This window comes from Gallinula chloropus, assembly GCF_964237585.1.
Source record: "Gallinula chloropus genome assembly, chromosome: 4".
In the NCBI taxonomy this organism is placed as follows: domain Eukaryota; kingdom Metazoa; phylum Chordata; class Aves; order Gruiformes; family Rallidae; genus Gallinula; species Gallinula chloropus.
In genome coordinates, this window is record NC_140088.1 from 72,758,453 (window position 1) to 72,780,109 (window position 21,657).

Below are 21,657 nucleotides of genomic sequence, written 5' to 3' on the forward strand. Positions count from 1 at the left end.
ATAGAACAAGGGGTGTCTTTTTTGGATTACTATAACACAGCAGTACCTCATAGAATAATTCTCTGCATTAAGGACTCATTTTTTCCCCTGAAATTACTGTTTTCCTTCTCTGAACTCGGTGCTTTGACTCCGATATAACACCATTGCTGGAGGTTACACTTGCATTACAAGTCTGCTTGTTTAGTAAATAGTGCTGGGAAAGTAAGATACATCAAACTCATTTACTATAAAATCATTTGTTTACTGAAAAAAGGTATCAAAACATTCAGATTGATACATTAATCATTTATACAGAGCTCAAAAGTATCCATAGTAAGATTTAATATCTGTGATGCAGAGAACAGTATATGGAAAGACTTAACTAAAGCAGAGCAAATACATCAACTCTTCTAGACCCAGGAAATTGGATTAAGATACTTTTCTCAACTTGAGCTCTGCACCGCCCCCTAGAGTTAAGCGTATGTACCAAAATGTAAAAAAAAGTAAAAGAAATACTTGCTTCTAGTAAGCATTATTGGAAGTACTGGTGCTGCAGTAGTAACAATCCTGTGGTGAACCATACACGCTGTGGCGGTGTGTGGCTGATGTCCGGAGCCAAGGGGAGGAAGAGGCTGATCCAGCCCTAAGGCTTGAAGCATGAACGTTTGCAGAAGTTGTATTCTGCCAAGCTGCCTAGCGATGTCCAGTAGTTGTATGTGAGTCTGGAACCCTGAGATGATTTACTTTAGCTTCAGAGCTGTGTACAACCTGTACCTGGTCATATTTGACTATTGCTTGCTTAGAAAGCACCCGCAAGCTTTAGTTATGTACCAAACATAAATGATGCACAAGCAAAAAGCAGCCCTTTATTAGTGCTACGATTGTACTAAAGGAACAAAGCTTCTCTTTACTCTTGAGAGAAAATTTTAAAAATGTCTAAAAAGCTGTAAATCCACAGACTTAAAAAGATGCCCTGCTAACATATTCCCTGAAACCATGCTCTTGGAGCAAGAAAACTGATCTAAGGCAACAGTTTTTGTTTTGCAAATAATAAAGTGTGATGCCATAGTTAGATGGCAATCAAGCAAAAAACTACTAGAATACCAGTTTCAATAAAATCTGAGCACCTCTTAATAGGTTAGCACCAGCCAACTTTTCCCAAATTTCCCCAGATTATTTCAGAAACTATGTTATGTGCAAACTATAATGTTTGATTGCAGTGGTTTTGCAAACAATCTTATAGATTGGTCTCCTGAATGAAGATGTTATGTTTTTCACAGCAGTGAATATTAATTAATAGTGGTCACTATTAAATAGCAATCTACTTAGATTTTGGATAAAAATACAATTTTTTAGTTAACATTGAGGCAAAACAGGGAATCTGTTTTTTCCCTATAGCACCGATATCTCTGCACCTATCCACTCTACGATAAGATACTTTCCTGTTAACAACAGTGAGAAGTTCTGTGAACTCCAAGGTAGAGCCGTGCTTCCTAAGTGCCTCACACAAATCTTGAATGTACCAGGAACCATTTAAGGTGTCACGATGGGAATAGTAACCTGTTGTAGAACAGAAACATGGAGTTACAGCCAAATGTAAGTAGTGATGCCACTTGAAAAGTAGGCATAAGAGTTACTGCTCACTGGCTACATCTGTAAGGGATCCCTAAGGGGTGCAAACATTGCTTTTCCCATTCTGTAATCTCACTGGAAACTGTAGATGGGAAATGGCTTTGAGATCACTTAGAGCGTTCAGCCAAGGGGAGTGTGGTTCAGGGACTGGCAGCTTACAGCATTGTATCTGCACACTGCAAGAGAGTGGATGGGACTGAGGACGAGGCACACGGAGGACTGGAGAGGCCAGCCACGTAGCACAAGGAAGCCACCAAAATCCTACAGTCCTGGAAAAAAGGGGAGTGCTTGCTGGCTGCAGCAGGAAGATGATGACACCGATGTTTCTGCTTGGCAAGTTAACATCAATCTTGATGATTTATTTTCACTTTTTCCTTAACATTTGAGGCTTGTTCCCAGAAAAGATGTCACCTACCAGACACGCAAAACAGATGACCTGGAACTGTACTCATTACTTTGACTGCAAAATGAAGAAGTGTTCAAGCTTGTTATAGCCCAATATCAAGGCATCAGCTGCAAAATTCCAGAACTTACCTTGTGCCACAGAGTAGCACATGAGAAAGTCTGCACCAGCAGGCAGGGTATAGATGCCAGCTGCATCCACTTCAGTCTCCTTGTTGGAGGACTCGTCTCTGCTGTCTATTGCATCATGAACAAGAATTGCATCGTCATGCTTATCACCTCGACATGCCTGTTGGTGAGAAGTATTGTTATGCTTTCATTTCTGCCAAGCTCACCTTCTGACACCAACCACAGACGACCTCTGTTCAGTTAAGTGTTCCATACTACCATGAATCTGGATTCATAAAGACCCTTTTACTACTTTGTCAATTAAAGTACTGGTGACAAGTCCTGTCAGAGCTCTAAGATGATCACAGAATTGCTGAGATTGGAAGGGACCTCTTGAAATCACCTAGTCCAACACCCTTAATTCAAGCAAGGTTAGCTAGAGCAGGTTGTACAGGACTATGTCCAGTCAGCTTTCAAGTATCCTCATAGATGGAGACTCTGCAACCTTTCTGGGTAATAACTTTCAGTGTTTCATCATCCTCAAAGTAAAAATGTGTTTTCCTTCTTGAGGTAGAATTTCACACGTTTTAATTTGTGCCAACTGCCTCTTGTCCTGTCACTGGGCACCACTGAAAAGAATCGGATTCCTTCTTTATTCCCTCCCACCAGGCATTTATAATGTTGCAAAGATTCCCCTGAGCCACCTCCTCCAAGCTTTGCAGGACTCCCTCCAGTAAGTCTGTCTCTCTCTTGTACTGGGGAACCCAGAACTGGACACAGTACTTCAGATGCAGCCTCACCAGTACTGAGTAGAGAGGAAAAAAAATCACCTCGCTCAGACCTGTTGACAAGACAGTGCTGAATGAATAACTGCTCTGAAGCACAACCATCATCATGTGCTGTTCTGCTTCTGCTCTCAGTTCAGTCCCAAATGTAGGGAGGGTTTGGGTTTTTTTTGTGAGAAACCAGCAAGTGAGCCCAGTACTGTCAGAAAGGCTGTAAATGGAGGATAAGTAGGTAAGAACACCTTCAAGAGGTACAAAGGAGGTAAGGAGCATTACTTAGGAACTATCGCGAGACAAAAACATGAAAATCTTATTTCCAGTGATCAAGTTCCATCCTCACTCTTTCCTCTGATTTCCAAAGGTAAATGTTATGCTAATTGTGCTATAAAATAATTACTTAATGAACTAAATTAAGTTTGTTTGCTTTTTGATGAGAATATATTCTAAATGCTTCCAAGTATCTATTTCTGCTTTTACTTATAAGGAAGCTTTCACTTGAAAAAATAAAGGTCATTCTTAGTAGAATTACAATCTGCTGAAGGCCAGGTTCTCATTTGAGTTTGCTAATTGTAATGTGGATAAAGATGGGATAAAGCCCTGTATAACCTGGTTTGTCCCATAACTGACTCTGCTTTGAACAGGGGCTGGATCAGAGACCTCGTGAAGGTTCCTCCAACTCACACTGTCCTGGGAACCAAGGAGGAAAATAGGAGGTTACATGAGGGCTTCATTTGACAGCTTAGAAATACTGCTTGTGCTCAGACAGTAAAACCTGAAATTGATTCTTAAATTCTACAAAGATGCCAAGTGTTGGTTAGGGACAGAAAAGAAAAAAAATAAACACCCGGACAGGGCTGAGAGGTATGAACAGTAGGAACCGCACTGAGGTTGCACACAGATTTCTCAAAAAATTGTAACTGTTTTCTCTGTCATTAAATATACACTGACAGCCAGTCCCACGTGGGCTTCATTTGAGTTACTCTTCATAAAATGACTTATGAAATACAGCTAGAAACATCAACACCTGTGTATGTAAAGGTGTGTTTTGTTGCTTGGGGTTTTGTGGTTGGTTTTGTTTTTAAAAAAAAAAAATCATCCCTGTCTCAAATGCCTTTAAGGAACAGCTTTCCATACCTTGTTTCCTAGAGATGCAAAACTTTCCTTTGTGGGAAGACTGTATGGGGGAAACTGAGTTCTGTATTACACGACAACACAGGTCAGTGTGGACTCCACTGAATTCAGAAACAGACATCTTACCTGAATGATAAATATCTTTGGTTTTCCTGCCAGGCTCGGGCACCGGTCTCCTTTGAACATGTCTGTGATTGCCTCAATTTGAATTGGCTCATCGAATGCATAAATGTGATCGTCCTTACCATGACTTAGGAACACACAAACAAAGCAGTCAGCGTTGCTGTGGTCCTCCTTACAGGCTGAAATAGTCAAGCAGCATTCAGATGACTAAACAGCAGTCTTCAGGTTTAAAAAACACTGTATGTTTGTATCACATACAAATCTATCAGTTCTTTTTCAAATGAACCCACTTTTCAGATAGCATGACACTGCAGGGATTGGAAGGTGCAGTGATTCAACACAGCTGAGCATGAAGGCCACGAGTAAAAAGAACAATGTTATTAATTTATCCCAGTTTCAGGTACATTCTTCCAGCAACTTCATTATTTCTCTCCAGAAAGAGAAATAATCTGATGTCTATCCCTGAAGTCCTTCTGATGTTAAACAACTCCCTTGTTCACGTGAGTTACTTTAAGTTAGAGAAGGGAAGAAGAGATATCTGGAAATCTTACTACAGAGAGTGAGACATAACCAATATATAGTTTCCTACCTTCAGTAAGTTTCCGCTCCACATCATTTGCTCTCAGATCATCAAAAAGTCTGACTTCAAATCCAAGGTCTGTCAAACTATTGTTAAAACACATCAGTATCAGTAAAAATCTTACTCAAATGACTTATCAGTTGCTACCAACTCAATTGGGTTCCCTTTGAGAGAATGAATATTTGTGGTTTAGCATTATTTATGGAAAAAACCCCTACTAAGCTTGCCTTTCAACTCAATCTGGTGTCAGGTGTGGGTGTAATACCTAAAGTTACTTCAAGGAGTTTGCCCTAAGAGAAATGAAATCATGGAACTTGCACTAGCAGCTTCTCTGACTCCAAAGAACTGTGCCTTGAAGCTTATTTATTAGGGGTGCATAGGTGCTGATGTCTGCAAAATCTTTTGTTCTACACTTTAAGGTCTTAACTGCTTATTTGACTTATAATTTCTGAAGTGGAGATTTTTAGGCTTGAGTAGAGAAGCCAAGTTTCTTACCTGCGTTCCAGGTTGTTCCTATCTGCAAAGGTCCCACGTCTGTCTGGCATCTTCAGCTTCCAAGAAAAGTGCTCGTGATTGAAGACTAACGCAACTCCCCTTCTTTCATGGTTCATTGTGTACTGCAATGCAGGATCAAGGGCTTGTCTGTTGCCAGAGACAGAAAACATTCTTGATGAGTTAATGGCCAATTGAATTTTGTTCCTGTGTTCCTACTAAAAAACTAATCCTGGACTTTAATTGACTAGAGACTTTGAGAATCCAGTTTAAGACAACAGGACCACAAACTGCAATATTTTAGCAAGAGCTTGAATCTTTAGGTCTTTCTGAAAAGCTTGGGCATGTTAAGCAATTCAGTAAAAACAAGTGCTGGGTACGTGCTAGGCTCTGTCAGGTAAATCAAACGGTTCTGTACAGTGTATTTTTCCCTTGTTAGGAGGCTGACTTGTTAGTAAGGCCTAAGTTAGTGCACTTCAGACTCGGCTCCAATTCTCCACGTGTTTAGCTAAATAGTATTTTAACATAACTGAATAGTGCATATATACCTATTTTGAATAGAGATTTGCTTCAAGTTCTAACTAAGCAGAGCGCTGCATCATAACCAACAATCTGAACTGGTGATGAGGTGATATGCATAGTGTATCCTGCCAAAGGAGAGCAAATTTGTATTATTTACCCTAATAAAAAGACAGCTATTACAATACAACTTTTCATCTACGTTTTTAGCAACCAGGCAGAAAAATCCTAAAGCTGAAGGACAGTGTTCTGAGGGACAGAACAAATGACTCAGCTTCTAAGTAGAGGACTTCGAACTATTGTGGCAACAAACATATGGATCACCTGTGTGTTTAGAGTAGCACTCAGCAATATTACTGTTTTAAGAGGAAAACCCAACATAGAAGTTTGTGTTGGCATGCTACGGGCTGTACACTCGGACCCAAAAGGTTGTTTCCAAATCTTGGCATGGCTGTATTTCGAGAGACAAACAGGCACACTTACAGGTGTACCAGTGTGGGGGGCAAAAACTGAAATGGTTCTGGAAATAGCCCTGGCAACAGACAGGGCTGGTGGTGCTACACATGTACAGAAAGATCAGGTCATGCTGCCATGCTGCCCAAGGACTGGCTCTAGTCAGAGCTGTCGGTTTTGACATGTTAGTGTTTTTTTCCTGCTATGGAACACTCAGTTTTGGTGCAGCCAGTGGGAGAGGTTGCTTAGAATATTTGCCTGCAGATGTTACTTAGAGATCCCAGTTTCATCAGCAAAATGCTTTTGTTTTACTAGAACATGAGCAAAGCTATCCATACGCTATTTCTGCTTCTCCACTTTATTATGAACAGCCCCTTTAACAAAACATCTTTTTGTAACATCTGCCTAAGAATTCAAACAGGGAACAGGAATTCTGGATGACTGTTCCAAGTCTGAGGGTTTCTGCAATGTTGTCTGGATAACCAATAAGAAAAGTCCAGCAGGGTGCTTTATCATACCCCAATTTGAGTACTCTTAACATAAAATGCAGGTGATAAACTTTAGCCCTGAAATTAAGAATGATCTCTCACCTGTACCAGTACCAGAGTTTATTTGGATTTTGGCAATTTATCTTCCACAGGATTCTGCAAGACACAGGGCTAGTAGGGGTATTGGATAGTTAAGTCCCTGGATCCTGTGAATGACCATTAAAGGATGGTCCCCTAAATACTTCTTCCTCTGCTTGACTGTATTCAATGAATGGGTGAGACAGAGTTATCAGGCAGGTAGTTTACCTGAAAAACTCTTGGAATCACTATCCTGTGGTCCCTTTACCCTCATTCTAGGGGTATATGCCCATGCAACACTTTATGGATAGCTTAACCAGCCGAATGGTTCCTTAGATTGTAATGGTATTTTACCTCCCTAATGTAAAGGGAGTCCGCTCCTAAGAGTCCCTTCCGCGTGCCTTCATGATAAGAAGGGTGGTTCTACATCTGGTGTAGCTAAAACTAGAAGTGTGTTCTGTAAGTGGGTGGAGTTGAGCTGATTAATCCACTCACACTCTAAACAAAAATCAGAAAACCCGGTACTGACCCCAGTGCCACGGGGCCATCTCTGCCATCAGAGCTTTACCTTATATCAAGCGCATCTACTTCTGTGATGTTCTGATTTCCATCTGTGAGAGAGACCAACAAGCGTTTCAACCACTACATCGTTCATTAAAAAGAAACAATTAGACTTTGTGCATCCAGCTCAAAGTTTCGCTGTTGGTGTGAACCAAAAGCTCCTTCACACCTCAAGTAAGTAAGCATGCAGTTAAACAGCTTCATTAGTGTTTGTCCCCACCCACAGTTTTTTCAGGCTGTTCTTAAAGCTGTGACTCCGACAGTCTGAATTCCACACGTGGTTTATGTCTGTCTGTATATCTGTATCTATATGGATTCAATGATCTATGATGATGAGGCATCAATATGGGCATATTCAGAGACCGTGATCCCATGTAACTGACCGGCTGGCTGTACTTACTTAAACAGTCTGTAACATGACAGGTAGGATGTTACAGTCTGCAAATGCCCCGGGATGTGGTTTATTTCAGTAACGCTGCTCACCCAAAGCTGAGCATTCTCTTTCAGGCTCCATGCAGCATGAGAGTCAGAGCAGGTGGCACAGCACTACACATAGCTGATGACTACTGAGAAGATGCAAATTTGTACCTTTTCTTCTGCTAAACTGTATTGTCATAAGGAGCTCCAGTGACAGAATGTACATAAAGGTGACGTGGTGGGAACAGGGAACACGCGTATCTTGGGAGCAGCGGAACTGAAGACTTGTGGATGGTTAGGCCACAATATTTATTCCTTTTGCTTAAACAGCTCACAGGCTACAAAATCACAGCTCCTAGTACTACCAATGGAGACTGACAGCCACAACATGAAAACTAGGTAGCGTACTGTACCTGTGCTGCTTAATGCAGGTCTGCTATCCACCTGGACATGGCCTGCAGTGAGAAGAGAAGATGGGTCACATATACATATATTTTACAATCTATTTTGTATATATAGTACTGCCCTTTTACAGCTGTTTTTCACATCTGATTAAAGGCTCTCACAATACAAACTAACAAAACTTTGTATCAACGGAGTAGAATGGTTCCTAAAGAAACTAGAACAAACCTGCAGCAGTCTAGAATTGGCTGTAGAAGGCTTTCTGTTAGCACCACAGCACAGGAGGGAGCAGCTCCAAGAAAGTCACGTGCTTCCGTTACTATTTACATGGAAACTCCCCACTGGCAAATATCAACCTGTATGCAGGTGTTGGGTGTTACAAGTGTCACTAATAGGCTGGACGCACAGAAAGAGCTGTTTCTGTTTCCCTGGAACTTAAGATAAAGATCAGACTAATGAGAGAAGTGCTGAAGAAAGAGTGTAGATAGAACACGGCAACAACACCTATGCCTGTGGCTCTGTTGATAATAGGAAGACAGAGATCTGTAAGAGTGCATCTGTATGTTTACATTTACACTCTCTTCACTTGTGTACCTGAGATCTGGCTGATGCTTTTGCCTCAACTAGGAGGGGGGTAATCCACCCTCCAAAAAAACCAAGAGACCATAGAAATGTTACAGTCATCAAACTTTCTGACAGAAAATGGTGTCACGTAGACACAGGAAGAACAGGATCCTCAGGCCAATCTAGGGAAAGATGGATTTCCTGTTATTTTAATGCTGTTTAGTCAGTTCCCAGTCTTTACATTTATGAAAAAGCTTTCTTCTTGTCTTACTGAGGCTTGTTCTGTAAACCGATTGCACTCAATGGGACTACTTGCTTGTATTAAATCTCACAAAGATGTACTGTTTCAAAGGAATCAAAGGTCAGGTGTGCACTGGGTTACACTGGGATCTCATCACATGTTGCCCTGGATACACGTTAATCTCAATAGAGCTATCATTTGGCCCAAAGGGCACATGTACTGGATTTGCATGGCCAGGTTTTGGTCATGGGGGTGAGGAGGAAGAGCTGCAGGGGTGGCTTCTGCAAGAAGCTGCTAGAAGCTTCCCCTAGGCCTGACAGAGCCAATACCAGCCAGCTCCAAGAAAGACCCACCATGGATGGCCAAGGCTGAGTCCATCAGCGACAGCAGCAGTGCCTCTGTGATAACAGAGTTAAGGAGGGGAAAAACAAAACAAAAAACAACCCCAACCCAGCAGCAATTGCATCCATAGAGAGCTGTGAAAATATGGGAGAGGAACAACTCTACAGACACCAAAGTCAGTGAAGAAGGAGAGGGGAGGAGGCACCCCAGGTGCTGGAGCAGATTTCCATGCAGTCCCTCGATAAGACCATGGAGGAGCAGGCTATCCCCTTGCAGCCCATGGAGAATGATGGTGGAGCAGAGATTCCACCTGCAGACCATGGAGGACCCCATGTTGCAGCAGGTGGACGGACCTGAAGGTGCCTCTGACCCCATGGAAAGCTCCTGTCAGGACCTGAAGCCCACATTGGAGCAGGTGTCCTTCAGGACTTGTGACTCTGCAGGGGACCTATGCTGGAGGAGTCTGTTCCTGAAGGTCTTCACTCCATGGAAGGGACCCATGCAGCAGCAGTTTACGAAGAACTGCAGCCGGTGGGAAGGACTCCCGTTGGAAAAGTTTGTGAAGGATTGTCTCCTGTGGGAGGGGATCCCACGCTGCAGCAGGGGGAGAGTGTGAGGAGTCCTCCCCATGAGGAGGAAGCATCGGCCAAGACAACACGTGATGAACTGACCACAACCCCAATTCCCCATCCTCTTGTGCAGCTCAGGAGGAAGGAGAGAAATTGGGAGTGAAATCAAGCCTGGGAAGAAGCCAAGGCAGAAGGTGCTTTTAAGATTTGGTTTTATTGCTCATTATCCAACACTGATTTGACTGGTAATAAACTAATTTCCCCGAATCAAGTCAGGTTGACCTGTGACGGTAATCGGTGCGTGACCTTTTGTTACCTGCCCAGCTGAGGAGGGCAGTGACAGAGCAGCTCTGGTGGGCACCTGGCCTCCAGCCAGGGTCACCCCACCACAGCACAGTATTTAGAAAATGCCAAGCAGCGACTTTGGCAACCAAATCCAAGCAGGATTGCTGCTTCTCTTACCCTCCTGTTAGTCCATCACCTGCCTTCTGGGCACCTGAGCCCCGGCTATCCACGGCGTTTCCCCCTCTTTTTATAACGCTAGCTGGTTTTCTTCCCCTCTCACCTCTCTGGGACGGCGGGGGCACGGCGATTGGCTACCCGACCTTATCATCCCCCCCCATTTCCCGTAGCTGTGGCGGGAGGAGGACGAGAGACTTTGTCTTCAGCGCAAATCTACTTCCTTGTTGGTTGCCCCCACTGCCGTGCCCTCGTCCCGGCACTTTTCGCCGCTCCCCTTCCTTCTCCGAAGGAACCAAAGGCCACGCTCCCCCCGAACGCCGGCAGCGCTCCGGCTGTGTCCCCTGGGGGCAGCCCCTTGCCCCGCACCGTCCTCGCAAAGAGGCCCCGCTCCCGCTCTCCGCTCTGGCGCCAGGGCTCGAGTGCGGCCCGGGACCCGCCGGGACAGTTTAACGGGAGGCGGGTGCCGCGCCGTTAGCTCCGGCACACACCGAACAACCGCCGCCGTCTCTCCCCACAGCGGCGGGCGCAGCCGCCGTTACCCACCTCGGGTTTCACCCGCGCCCACCTACCTGCCGGCGACAGCTCCGAGCCCGACATGACTGCAAAGGTACTCCCGCGCGGTGCTGTGAGCGCCCTCCCTTTAACGAAGACGGCCCGCCTTCTGGGCCTGCCCTCGGGGGTAGGGCATCCCACCCACCCGTCAGCGGCCGCCTCCTCTCGAAAGAAACTGGGCGGGAGAAGGGGAAAGTGCCTCGGGCGGAAGGCGGGGCGGTGGTGGCAGCGGCAGCACTACTACTCCTCAGCGGAGAAGCAGCCGCCTCCGGCTGGGGACCGGCCCTCCCGGGGCTGCGGGCAGGCGGCCGCGCTCCGAAGGTAAACCTGTAATGCCCGCGGCGCGGCGAGGCGAGGCGAGGCGAGCCGTCCGCTGGAGTTTGCCAGGGCCGGTTGCCGTAGGTCCAAACTCAGCCGGGAGAACAGAAGGGTGATGCGTTACAGTGTCTTCTGTTACTTTTCTAAGTTCATCATGCAGTGCCCGTATTCCCGTGAAGGGTGCTTCACCCACCGTGCTTCAGGAGCTGCACTCTCACGTTCACAGGCATCGGCCCTGAAACGCGGTGAGAAGCTGGTGCGCTCGCTAGAGATCTTGCAAAACTTTGTTGAAGTCCCCTTAAAGGCATATATACTCTGTTTCCTTTGCCGCAAGACTGTTAGCAAAATGCTTTCCTGCCTGGGCACACATGTATAAACCCTCGGGAGGTTTGGATGTAAACAGTTCCACAGCTTTGCCCTGTTCTTGCATCAGCTGTCTTTGATGGTCTTGGAACTGTGAGGCAAGCACCAAGGTGTTGAAGAGAGTGGCATGGTACAGTACATGGCATTGGTAACCCTCAAACTTTCCATTATAGAGCACTTACTGTTCGCTGATTGATTGCACAAGAAAGAAGTTTCTAAACCAAAGCCAGTGATGAAAAAAAATCCTTCTGTGTAAGACTGGCAGATTTGTACTGTGGATGGATCTGAATGTCCTGTCCTGTCTATTTCTAGGTAGGCCTTAGGATAAACTCAAATGCAAATGCATTGCTACCAGTACAAAAGGAGGTGAATTAACAGTGGGATTTTGGGTATTCTTACCCAATTTGCTTGGCCTGTTTTTATACAGGCTTCTTGTGCAATGAAATCTTTTAGATTTTGGTTAAACGACCTATGGATATTTCTAATCTCTTTCGCTTGTTTTCCCCTTATTTACACTCATGCTCAGGCTGCGAGTAGGCAGCTACATCAAGGTAAAACTGTTCTTTGAATTGTCTTTAGTTAGAACATGATACTGTTGTAAGAGTTTAGCATCTTCCACTATGAAACATTTAGGCTCTTACCCAGGAGGTTTGTTTTTTGCAAACTGCACATCCCAGATCTCTCACCTCACGCTAGAGCTGCAGCTAAACTCGCTGGCTGCAAGAATCCTGTGTGAAGCAGCAGCTGTAGAACCTAAACCCAGAGCTCTGTAACAGCTTTCTGCTCTGCCAACAGCAGTTTGAACTTGGATCCTATGTCTCTCAGACCTACAGTTAGCTTAGATCTTAGGACAGACACTTTTCCACTTTGTTTTGCTGGAAGCTAAGAGCACACTCAGTCAACAGATGAGTCACCAGTAACTTGATTATACAAAGTCTAATGCTTATTTGACTTGTCTGCATTTCAACCTACTGTAATAAATGGAAGTTTTTGTTACACATGCATGTACATGCTTTGGAAGTTTCGGGCTGTTGCAGTAGCTCCACCCTAAGTGGGATTTTTTTTGAAAAAACATGGGTGTTTGAAGAAGGGAGTTTGATTATGGACACACTGCTGTTACGCAGGTCATCCAGAAGAGCAAAATAGCCTGAGGGAGCATTTAGAATTAACCTGTAAAAAAAAAAAATTCACTGCAATATTTAGAGAGTATTACTGATTACATAATAGCATGTAGTAGTGAGTTAAACACCCCAAGCTCCTATCCATAGTATTAAATTTTTTACATATTTATATACAAATATCTAAGTTGTTAAATGGTATGATTAATCCTGGGATGACTGCTAGCCTTTATTTTGGAGCTGTGTCTTCAAAAATGTATTTTGTAGTTTGCAGCTAACTGTAATAAAGGATTTCTGCTACAGGAAAAGCTTGCACAAAGTAAAGGCTCCCTGGAAGAAGTCAAATTCTTCCTGTGGTTGGCAAGCAGAACTATCAATGTGTCAGTCACGCTCTCCAGCAGTGTTAAAGTTCTTTGTAGTGTATGAATAGTTGGAAGGAAACTCTCAAAGGCTTTCATGGCATAATTACAGGTCAATACAGAAGGGAATAAAACCCAGCTCTTTCCAACAGTTAAATGTTTTCTGTGTTTATTTAAACATCTATTTTAAGCTTGTTTTTATGCAATCTGACAGCCAGCCTGTTGAATTATAGTGGTCTGGACTCATTGTGGTACTTCCTAAACAAGCAGTTCCCTTACCGTTCCCTGCTTTGGGGCTAAAAGAAGCATGGCCAAAGACCTTCAGCAGGAACTTTATTCTATGAGGCACTTATGTTCAGTGTCATGTACAGTTAAGCTCTATTGAAAAACAAAACCACCACAAACAACCAGTAAAGAAAAAACATATAAAAGTACTTTCAGGGGAGAAATCACATTTTAGTCCGTGAGTCTGGTAAATTCTAGGCTTTTAGCATTGTTTCCACTCTCTGTGATACAGTATTTTAATTTTCAGTTCTCTCCTCCTGTGGATTTGTAAGGCAGAATCAGGTCACCAGAAGAGATCAGAATTTCCAACGGAGGACCTAATGCAAAAGCTAACTAAGGTCTGGCAGCTGTAGCTCAGTAAGGAAAGATCAGTACAGAGAACAAATCCCAAGTAATTCAGACATCAGGTGACTTCAGCTAGAGACGTGACAGAGGAAACAAATGAAGGCAATACAGCCTCAAATATCAGGCAGCCCCAGAAACAGTATTTTCAAGGGAGGTTTGTTGGGCATACTGACCCTGTCTGGGAACTTACTTTTACTTTTCATCAGGACAGACTAAATGAAAGCAAAAATGAATGCAGAAACCAAGTCACACCACAGGACAAATATAAATCAAGTTTGTAGAACAATATATAATTTCTATGCATATAATACACAACAAAAACAGTTTTATTTGAAAAATAAACATTTGATTAATGTTTAAAATAACATAGCAACTACATTCCACCCTTTTGTCAAATCAAAAGCCTGTCCTTCGCAAGCTGTTCATTTTAGTGGACAAGCCTTAACAGGATTGACATAATTTGATCTGGAAAGTGCTGCAGAAGTAAGGTTGATAGTGGTAGAAATACATAATGCAGATGTATACCCTTGCTAAGGGTTTGGGGGTTTTTGTCTTGTTTCTTTTAAAATGGAACCCACGAGAGAGCATGCATGAGACAGAACTAAAGGCAACTGTACCAAAAGGATAGAAGTACAGGCAATTTAAGATGCCATATTAACACACACAAAACACTCCTTCCTTTTGAATCTATCAGATGTATTGACTGCTAGTAAACATAAAATTTGACCTGTATTAAAAAAAAAAAAATCATCTGATAATTTAACATAACTCTTCTGTGCCTGATTTCCCCATTATGGAGTTTTCTTCAAAACTTTAAAATGGCATTAGTGTTAGCATACCCTGAGCTGACATACACCAAAGGAAACTAATTTCATTTTCTGAGCTTAAGGGGGAACAGAAGGAAGACTTGTTTCCTTTTTACATTAGGAAAAGTATCATAGTGACTTAAACCAGTGTATTCATGTCAGTGTTTAATGTATTATTGTCTCATTCATTCCACACTGTGACTTCTCAGTATCTTCTTTCAGAGATCCGTCTTATCCTCGTAACGACACATACATGCAGCTCTCTGGCTATCCAGGTATGGTTTACATCCTAAATGTATAACTGCATCAAACAACAGCTGAACAGTTGATTCACAAGCTGCAAGTAAAAAAGAGTTCAGTTAAAAGTGAATGGAATATGAAACTAACAAATTACTTTGGCAAACTGAGAATGATTTTAAGAAACAAGCAATCTTCTTTGGGCATAGCAAATACATTGTCAAATGAAAAACTGAACCAATACAGAATGATTTAAGTTGTGAGGAAAGACTTTTCATATGCCAACCAAAAGCAGAGAAAATTCATTGCATGTGGAATTTTATCCGTGTTAAAAACATCACTTAAGTCTTGGAAAGATGAAAGAGCTGTTTTACCCCCCCACTTTTTGCATCCTGATTTATTCAGGGGTTGTTCTCTTTAGCAGCAGCTCAACAAAATTGAGCAAATATTGATTAGATTTAACACTAACACGATGACTTCTTTGCAATTAAAAGAATTTGGGCGAATAGTGGCTTATTCTAAAACCTGTCTGCTCTCAGTGGAACTACAGACTATAAAAGTGACATTGTCTTAAGTTAAAAAGTGTGGTTATGTCATGTACTGATCAGATGAAGGCCAACAACCAGGAGGAGTATCATATGTCCTGTTACTGAAAAACCTACAATTTATTCACTAAGGGGCAGCATTAATTGCTCCCATGGTAACAAGGTATTATTCTAATATCTTACTTCATAAAAGGAAACAATTCAGTATTTTCCTACAATCATGTATAGTAGACTCTTAGAACTCACCCAGCAGAACTGTCAATGTGCAGCTGTACTACAGTAAATGCAAGAATTATACATGCGTTTTGATCAAGTTGTATTCCCATATTCATACTCCTAAAGAGGAAGCATTCCTTTTTCCCTGCAAGGTTAGTTTTAACCCTGACCATTTTCTTATGCTGTGTCATTTCTCTGCTGTACAAGTGTCTGGGCTGCACAACAAAAGGACAGAACAAGGAATCTTTCAGCAACAGCATCAGCTTAGGAAAACATGTCATTGCTGTGCTGCACAGAGATTCTTTGCCAACTAACCTGTTAAGCTTGAAAAAAAGAAAGGTATTTTCATACTTACCCTGGACACTCTCTGAGATTCCCAGTGTTTTCTGCACATCTCTGCAAATTTTGGAGAGGCAGGACTGAAACTGCTCATCACAATCATTTTTTTTATTGCCACAAGTATCATAGCATCTGTCATGGTGATTGCAGCACTTTGTCATCGAAGGGATACCGATGTCAAACTGTGAAGAACCCACACACACACTCCATTGGTATTCCAGTTAAGAAAGATGTAGACTATGAATAGACTGTAACAGTTAGGAATTAAATGCTAATGCAGTCAGTCCAGCTGTCATTCACTTATCTCTGTATTTTGCTGTTCACCTCTAATAAGATGTGGTGGTTTGACTCCCAGCCAGAAGCCAAGCACCCACCCAGTTGCTTGCTTACCCCCTGCTCCCCTCCAGGGAATGGAGAACAGGAGAAGCCGCAGTAAACTCGTGGGTCAAGACAAGGACAGTTTAATAGATAAATGAAAGGGAAAAAATGCCCCAAAACAAGCAGTGCTAAAGCTATCGTTCACCACAACCAATAAAGCAGATGCCCAGTAACAGCTAGCTTAGAAGCCAAACACACACCCCACCACTACCACGCCCCTCCCTTCTTCCACTACTCCCATGTTTATTGCTGAGCATGACTCTCTGTAGTACAGAGCATCCCTCTGGCCAATTCACATCAGCTGTCCCTGGCTGTGTCCCCTCTCAGCCTCTGGCCCTGCCCCAACCTACGTTCTGGGGTGGCGTATGGACAGAGTGGGGAAGAAAGCAGAAGTCCCAAAGTTTGTGATCGCTGTTCAGCAATAGCCAAAATGGTCAATAGTTTCATCCCAAAATCCCAAACACAGCGCCATGCAGCCCACTATGGGAAAGCTCAGTCCCACCACAGCCACAGCCAGTAGATGAGCTAGCCCATATTTTCCTTCTAGCATTAAGGAAAATGGGTTAGTGTCAGTGCGGACAGCAAGAGGCAGAGCCAAACCCCCCACTCTCACATGGCTACAAACTGGGGCTACTGAATGCTTTCAAGGTTGTCAGAATTAAACATGGTTAAAGAAATAGAAACCCATCATAGTTCTGTTTGATGTCAACGATGAAAATGTTTATGCTATGTTCACTTGTAATACCACCATTTTCCATGTGCTGGACCTGATAAAAGCAGGGATGTTGTACATGGATGCTGTGTCATCCTTAGAATGGGGTAGGGAAAAAACCACCCACATCAAGGAAAGCTTAAGTATTAAAGCCATGCAAAGAAGCCCCAAAACAGACATACTTACCTGAACTCCAAATAAAGGAGATCCACAGCCATTTGGTGGTGAAGGCTTATATCCATAGCGAGGGAGTGGCGTTGATCCTGAAAAAGATAATTTCTAATTGAAACTAAAGGAGGGAAGGTTTAGATTAGATGTTAGGGGGAAGTTCTTTACAGAGTGAGCAGTAAGGTGCTGGAACGGGCTACCCAGAGAGGTGGTGCATGCCCCATCCCTGGAGGTGTTCAAGGCCAGGCTGGATGGGGCCCTGGGCAGCCTTGCCTAGATGCAGGCCTGGAGGCTGGTGGCCCTGCCTGTGGCAGGAGGGTAGAACTCTGTGATCCTTGGGGTTCCTTCCAACCCAGACCATTCTGTGATTATAATGCTTCAAATATTTTTTCTGCACAGAATTTCAGTACTGTCAAAACTCACTAGGGCGTAAGACAGTATCACTTAGATTTTTAACCTAAACATACATTCAGACACCTGACTATCAACACGTCCTTCCAAATTACAACTTAGGGGTACTAAACATTTTTTAAAAGGGGGGCGAGATGCCTGCTTAAGTGTTAATGGTAGCTTTCCAAGTTAAAGAAAAAAAGAGCTTGCGTTGCTGAAACGGGTGCATCAGCTAAACATGCAATACGTAGGATTAAAGAACAGAGTACTTGAAGATCATTAATACTTCCATACTCAATATGCAAGCAACAGTAATGCTGTAATTATTTTAGCCCAAACTTTAAAATCTCTTTTTTTATTCCTACAGCTGTAACATTAGTAAGATTTAAATCAGTAGAGACTGCTGAAGCCACGTGTCCCTGAACGCTGGCTGACACAGTGACAGGGCATTCTGCATCCCGAGTCAAGGAAGGCCGCGGAGTTCATTTGAAAACTGACCCTTCACCTTGTTTCGGTATCGGAAACAAACTGAGGCCACGAAAGTAATGGAAAAGAACAAACGCCTCTGGAAAGTGCGTATGCTAGCACAGAGCCGAAATGTCACGGTGTCCTGGCCGCTCTGGCAGAGCCGGGCGGGTGCCACCAGCAGCTCGTTCCCCGGCTGAACAAATAACCCAGCCCAGTCACCCGGGTAAGGATTCAGCCGAGAGACCAGGAGGACCTACGTGAACCTCCCGGCTCGGGGCGCTGCTGAGCGCCGCTGGGAAGCCGGACAAGAAGCCCCTTTTCTGGGGTACCGCCGGCCCGGCACCCCTCTGCGGCAGCCGGGGGCGACAGGGGAGCCATCCCCACGTAGGTACTGAGGTCTTCGCTGCGGCCGCGCCCCGCTTCCCTGGGTGCGGACCCCGGGGCCGGCAGGAGCGCTGCTGCCAGCCGCCCGCCCTCGCAGCCCCGGCCGGTCTGACCGGGCTGGGCCGCCTGAAGCGAGCCGGCCGGCGGGAGGGCAAGGGTCGCCGCGGGCCGGCGGGGTCTCGGCCCCGCTGCCGGACCCCCGCCCCGCCACCCGCCTCACCGTCGCTGCACTTGTACCGGCAGAGGCCGTCCTCGCCGCCCAGGAGGTCGAGGGCCGCGTTGAGGTACACGTCGATCTTGTGCACGCCGTTGCGGATGGTCTTCAGCGTCATCCGCCAGTCGGGGGTCTGCGGCGCCTCCTGGCACCGCGCCGGCCGCGGGCCCAGCCAGGCGCAGGCCGCCAGCAGTAGCAGCAGCAGCAAGGCGCGGGCCATGCCGAGCGGCGCCCCACCGGGCGCCCCCTAAGCCCCCGCCGCCTGCCCGCTCTCGCAGCGGCCCACCGGACCAACCCTACCCGCCTCCGCCATCGTCGCCGCGGGCACCGCCCCTGCCCGCCCGGAGGGGAGGGGCCTTCTGCCGCCGCGCCTCCAGGCACCGCCTCCCAGCGACCCCGGGAGGCAGGGGTACAGACTGACCGCTGCCTGGAGCCTGGCCGTCTCCGGGGGCCTCAGCCGGAGGAGGGGACAGGCTTGCGCGAAAGTACGGCTGGAACGGCCCGCCAGTCACTTCCGCAGGGGCAGGACACCTGTCCCTGTGCTGCTGCGGCAGCCGCCGGCCAGAGGGACTGGGGTGGGGTAGCGGGGGAAAAACCGTGGTGGCTCTGAGCGGGAAGGCGGGGCAGGGCTCCCGCCCACAAGCGTCCCGAGGAGGCGTTGCCAAGCGTGGTCCTGGCGTAGTGCGGGCTGTTGGGTCGCTGTGCCACTCGTGCCGTGGGGCCATCTCCAAATCTGTCCAGACGCCTACTGGGCGAGCGGTGGGCTGTCCGCTTGCCTGGCAGGGTGCTGCTGCCTGAGCAGGGCCCTGGAGGTACCGGTGCTGTCCGATAATGCGAAACACCAGGCCTTTTGTTATTCGGCCAGTGTTACGAGTGGTAATCTCGGCGTTGCTCCCTGCGAACGAGGCAGCAGTGGCGTTTCTGGAGAAAGGCAGGCTGGTTTTCCAGGCAGCTGCTGGGCGATTGGGGCTGCAGGGAGGGGCGGGCAGGTGTAGTGCCTGGTGGCTCGGCAGGGGCTGCCCGCGGTAGGTGCGTGCCCAAGCTCACACTGTGCCGTCAGGAGGAGAGCTGGTATTAACACAGCCAGAAAACACGGCCTTTTAGGGAATTAGCACGCTTATTTGGAAGCAAAAAAATACAATGCAGCAGGGAGTGCGTTAAAATTCCTAACCTTATTTCGTGATGATGGTCAATGTGAAGGAAACTGATCCAGTGACCTTTACACGTGTGAGTGATTCAGTTCCAGGTGACATCATCAAACACGCAAGACAGGGTTGTAAAAGAGGGCAAAATGAAAGAATATATTGCACATTAAGAGCCCGGTCTCGATTTGCTGAGAAGGGAAATCAGACCAAGCTTGCTTCTAAGCAGCCTATTTAGTTCTTTTGTTTGTATGGGTTGGTGGTTTTTTAATTATAAAATGTTTATGAATTTTATATTTATATTGTAGATGCTTCATGGATGAGCTAAAGGGGATCCATGTGGAACCAAATTTTCACTTTTGTAATGAAAGCTCTGTTGTTTTAAGATGTGTGGAATCCCTTGGAACAGTAATACTGGGCTTCTGGACAAAGTTAACTGTAAAGAACATGAAATGGAAAGCTGAGAGAATTCCAGGTCAACAGGCAGAACAGAAAGGTACGTGGTAAATATACTACTGTGGCTTTGTTTTTTTCCTTTTTGCCCTCATCAATTTATATTATTTGTAGTTAACAAAAAAAAAAGGTGGAAGTTCTTTCCAGAAGTTAATTAAGTCAAACAAAAGAGGGAGCTCTCCCTACATCTGGCCAGCTGTTCCATTTTATTACTTTGCAAAGACCCGGATTCAGCAAAGTAATTCCTGCATGGGAATATACTTACATGCCTTCCTCAATAGCAAGTATTGTTGGGGGAGTGGAGGTGGGTGGGTAGGCGAAGCAATTCATATCCTTAATTTATCTACTGGTGATTGACAGTGTCTTTGCATGACAAATTCATGCTCATGTGGTTTTAGAGGATAAAAGGATGAAGAAAAGTCACTGAAAAATGTAGTCTGAAGCAGACTATGGTGAATTATAGAAAAAACACCACTGCAAGAACTGTGTTGGGTGAATATATGCCATTTATTGTACAGGATAATTGAGAGGAATGAAGTAAAATAGATATTAAAATATTTGTGTATCAGAGCAGTGAAATAGTTTCTGCAGTTGAAATTTGACTGAGGTGGTCCTGAACCTATTTGACAGTTTTGTGTCAAGGGTACCAATCCATAAACCAAATTCTACTACTTTAAAAAAAAATTGTGCACATCTTCTGTGCATATCCCTGTCCAAATGTGAGACTATTATGTATAGACTGATGTTTTTATTATAGCAGGCACCATTACTGCTGTCTAGAAGGGTGTAGTTAACAGCATGGTCCCCTGGGCTCTGCTTCCTGAGCATCATGCTGGTGAAACTTTCTCAGGACTGGTGAAAGCAGAAGGATCCTCTGCTGAAGTGATGGTCCCTTGTGTTGGTCCAGGTCTGGGTCAGTTAAGGCAGTGGCAAAGCTCCCCCTGACTGCGCATTGCGGGATCAGGCCCTGGCTGTTCTTGGAATTACTTTCTGTGGTGTAGGAAGGAGGAAGTTGTGTTAACTTGAGAACTTGCGGCAGGGAGGGTGTTGTGGCTGAGGGTATTAATTTTTTAGCTTTAGATCTGTAACTTGGTTTTATAGAATGAAGCCTGTATGTATTATATACAGACTTTTTATTATATATATATTTATATTGTTATATTAATTTTATGTGTGTATACATATATATACACACACGGCAAAACCCCTACTTGATGTTAAGAATTTGTTGGATAACAGAAATACATACATACACAGAGAACTTAAGATAGTAAAAATGCTTTTTTAATTTAAGCTAAAGAGTCAAGTTTTAAAATTCCTTTGTTGTTTGTGACCAGCTGCGATTAAATTAATAAAACTTAGACCAATAAAAATTGCCCCAATCTAGATGATGTATATTAACCAGATAAAAATTGTCTGAGTCTGTAGCTGAAAGAACTATGACAAAGCAGAGTTGTTATTTGTGTAATTGTTGCATCACAATAAATTTCATGAGCATAATCAATCCATCAGTTAATAGACGGTCTGAAGTCTGCTT

At 44.7% G+C, this 21,657-nt stretch overlaps 2 protein-coding genes across 2 annotated transcripts; both read right to left on the reverse strand.

Annotated features, from left to right (window-relative positions):
- Positions 1–1,152: 1,152 nt before the first annotated feature.
- On the reverse strand, positions 1,153–9,333 carry CASP6 (caspase 6; the record flags this gene model as incomplete). The annotated part of the gene is made up of 8 exons (XM_084263260.1): positions 1,153–1,539; positions 2,146–2,302; positions 4,164–4,339; positions 4,750–4,826; positions 5,236–5,382; positions 7,339–7,381; positions 8,162–8,203; positions 9,285–9,333. The coding sequence occupies 8 exons, from the start codon at positions 9,331–9,333 to the stop codon at positions 1,301–1,303; spliced, it is 930 nt and encodes a 309-aa protein (XP_084119386.1). The 3' UTR covers positions 1,153–1,300.
- A 4,021-nt stretch (positions 9,334–13,354) lies between these two features.
- On the reverse strand, positions 13,355–18,838 carry PLA2G12A (phospholipase A2 group XIIA). Its single transcript, XM_084263540.1, has 4 exons — positions 18,532–18,838; positions 17,088–17,164; positions 15,828–15,993; positions 13,355–14,811 (listed from the first exon to the last, which is right to left on the reverse strand). Exons 1-4 carry the CDS (start codon positions 18,743–18,745, stop codon positions 14,693–14,695), a joined length of 576 nt encoding a protein of 191 aa, XP_084119666.1. The 5' UTR covers positions 18,746–18,838; the 3' UTR covers positions 13,355–14,692.
- Positions 18,839–21,657: the final 2,819 nt, after the last annotated feature.

Bases quoted from the DNA above. Each gene is read 5' to 3' on its own strand.
- PLA2G12A (XM_084263540.1), bottom strand. From the start codon at position 18,745: ATGGCCCGCGCCTTGCTGCTGCTGCTACTGCTGGCGGCCTGCGCCTGG. The intron at 17,165-18,531 runs GTGAGGCGGGTG...TATCTTTTTCAG, and splicing joins CCGGTACAAGTGCAGCGACG to GATCAACGCCACTCCCTCGC. The intron at 14,812-15,827 runs GTAAGTATGAAA...TTTTACTTGCAG, and splicing joins AATCTCAGAGAGTGTCCAGG to CTTGTGAATCAACTGTTCAG.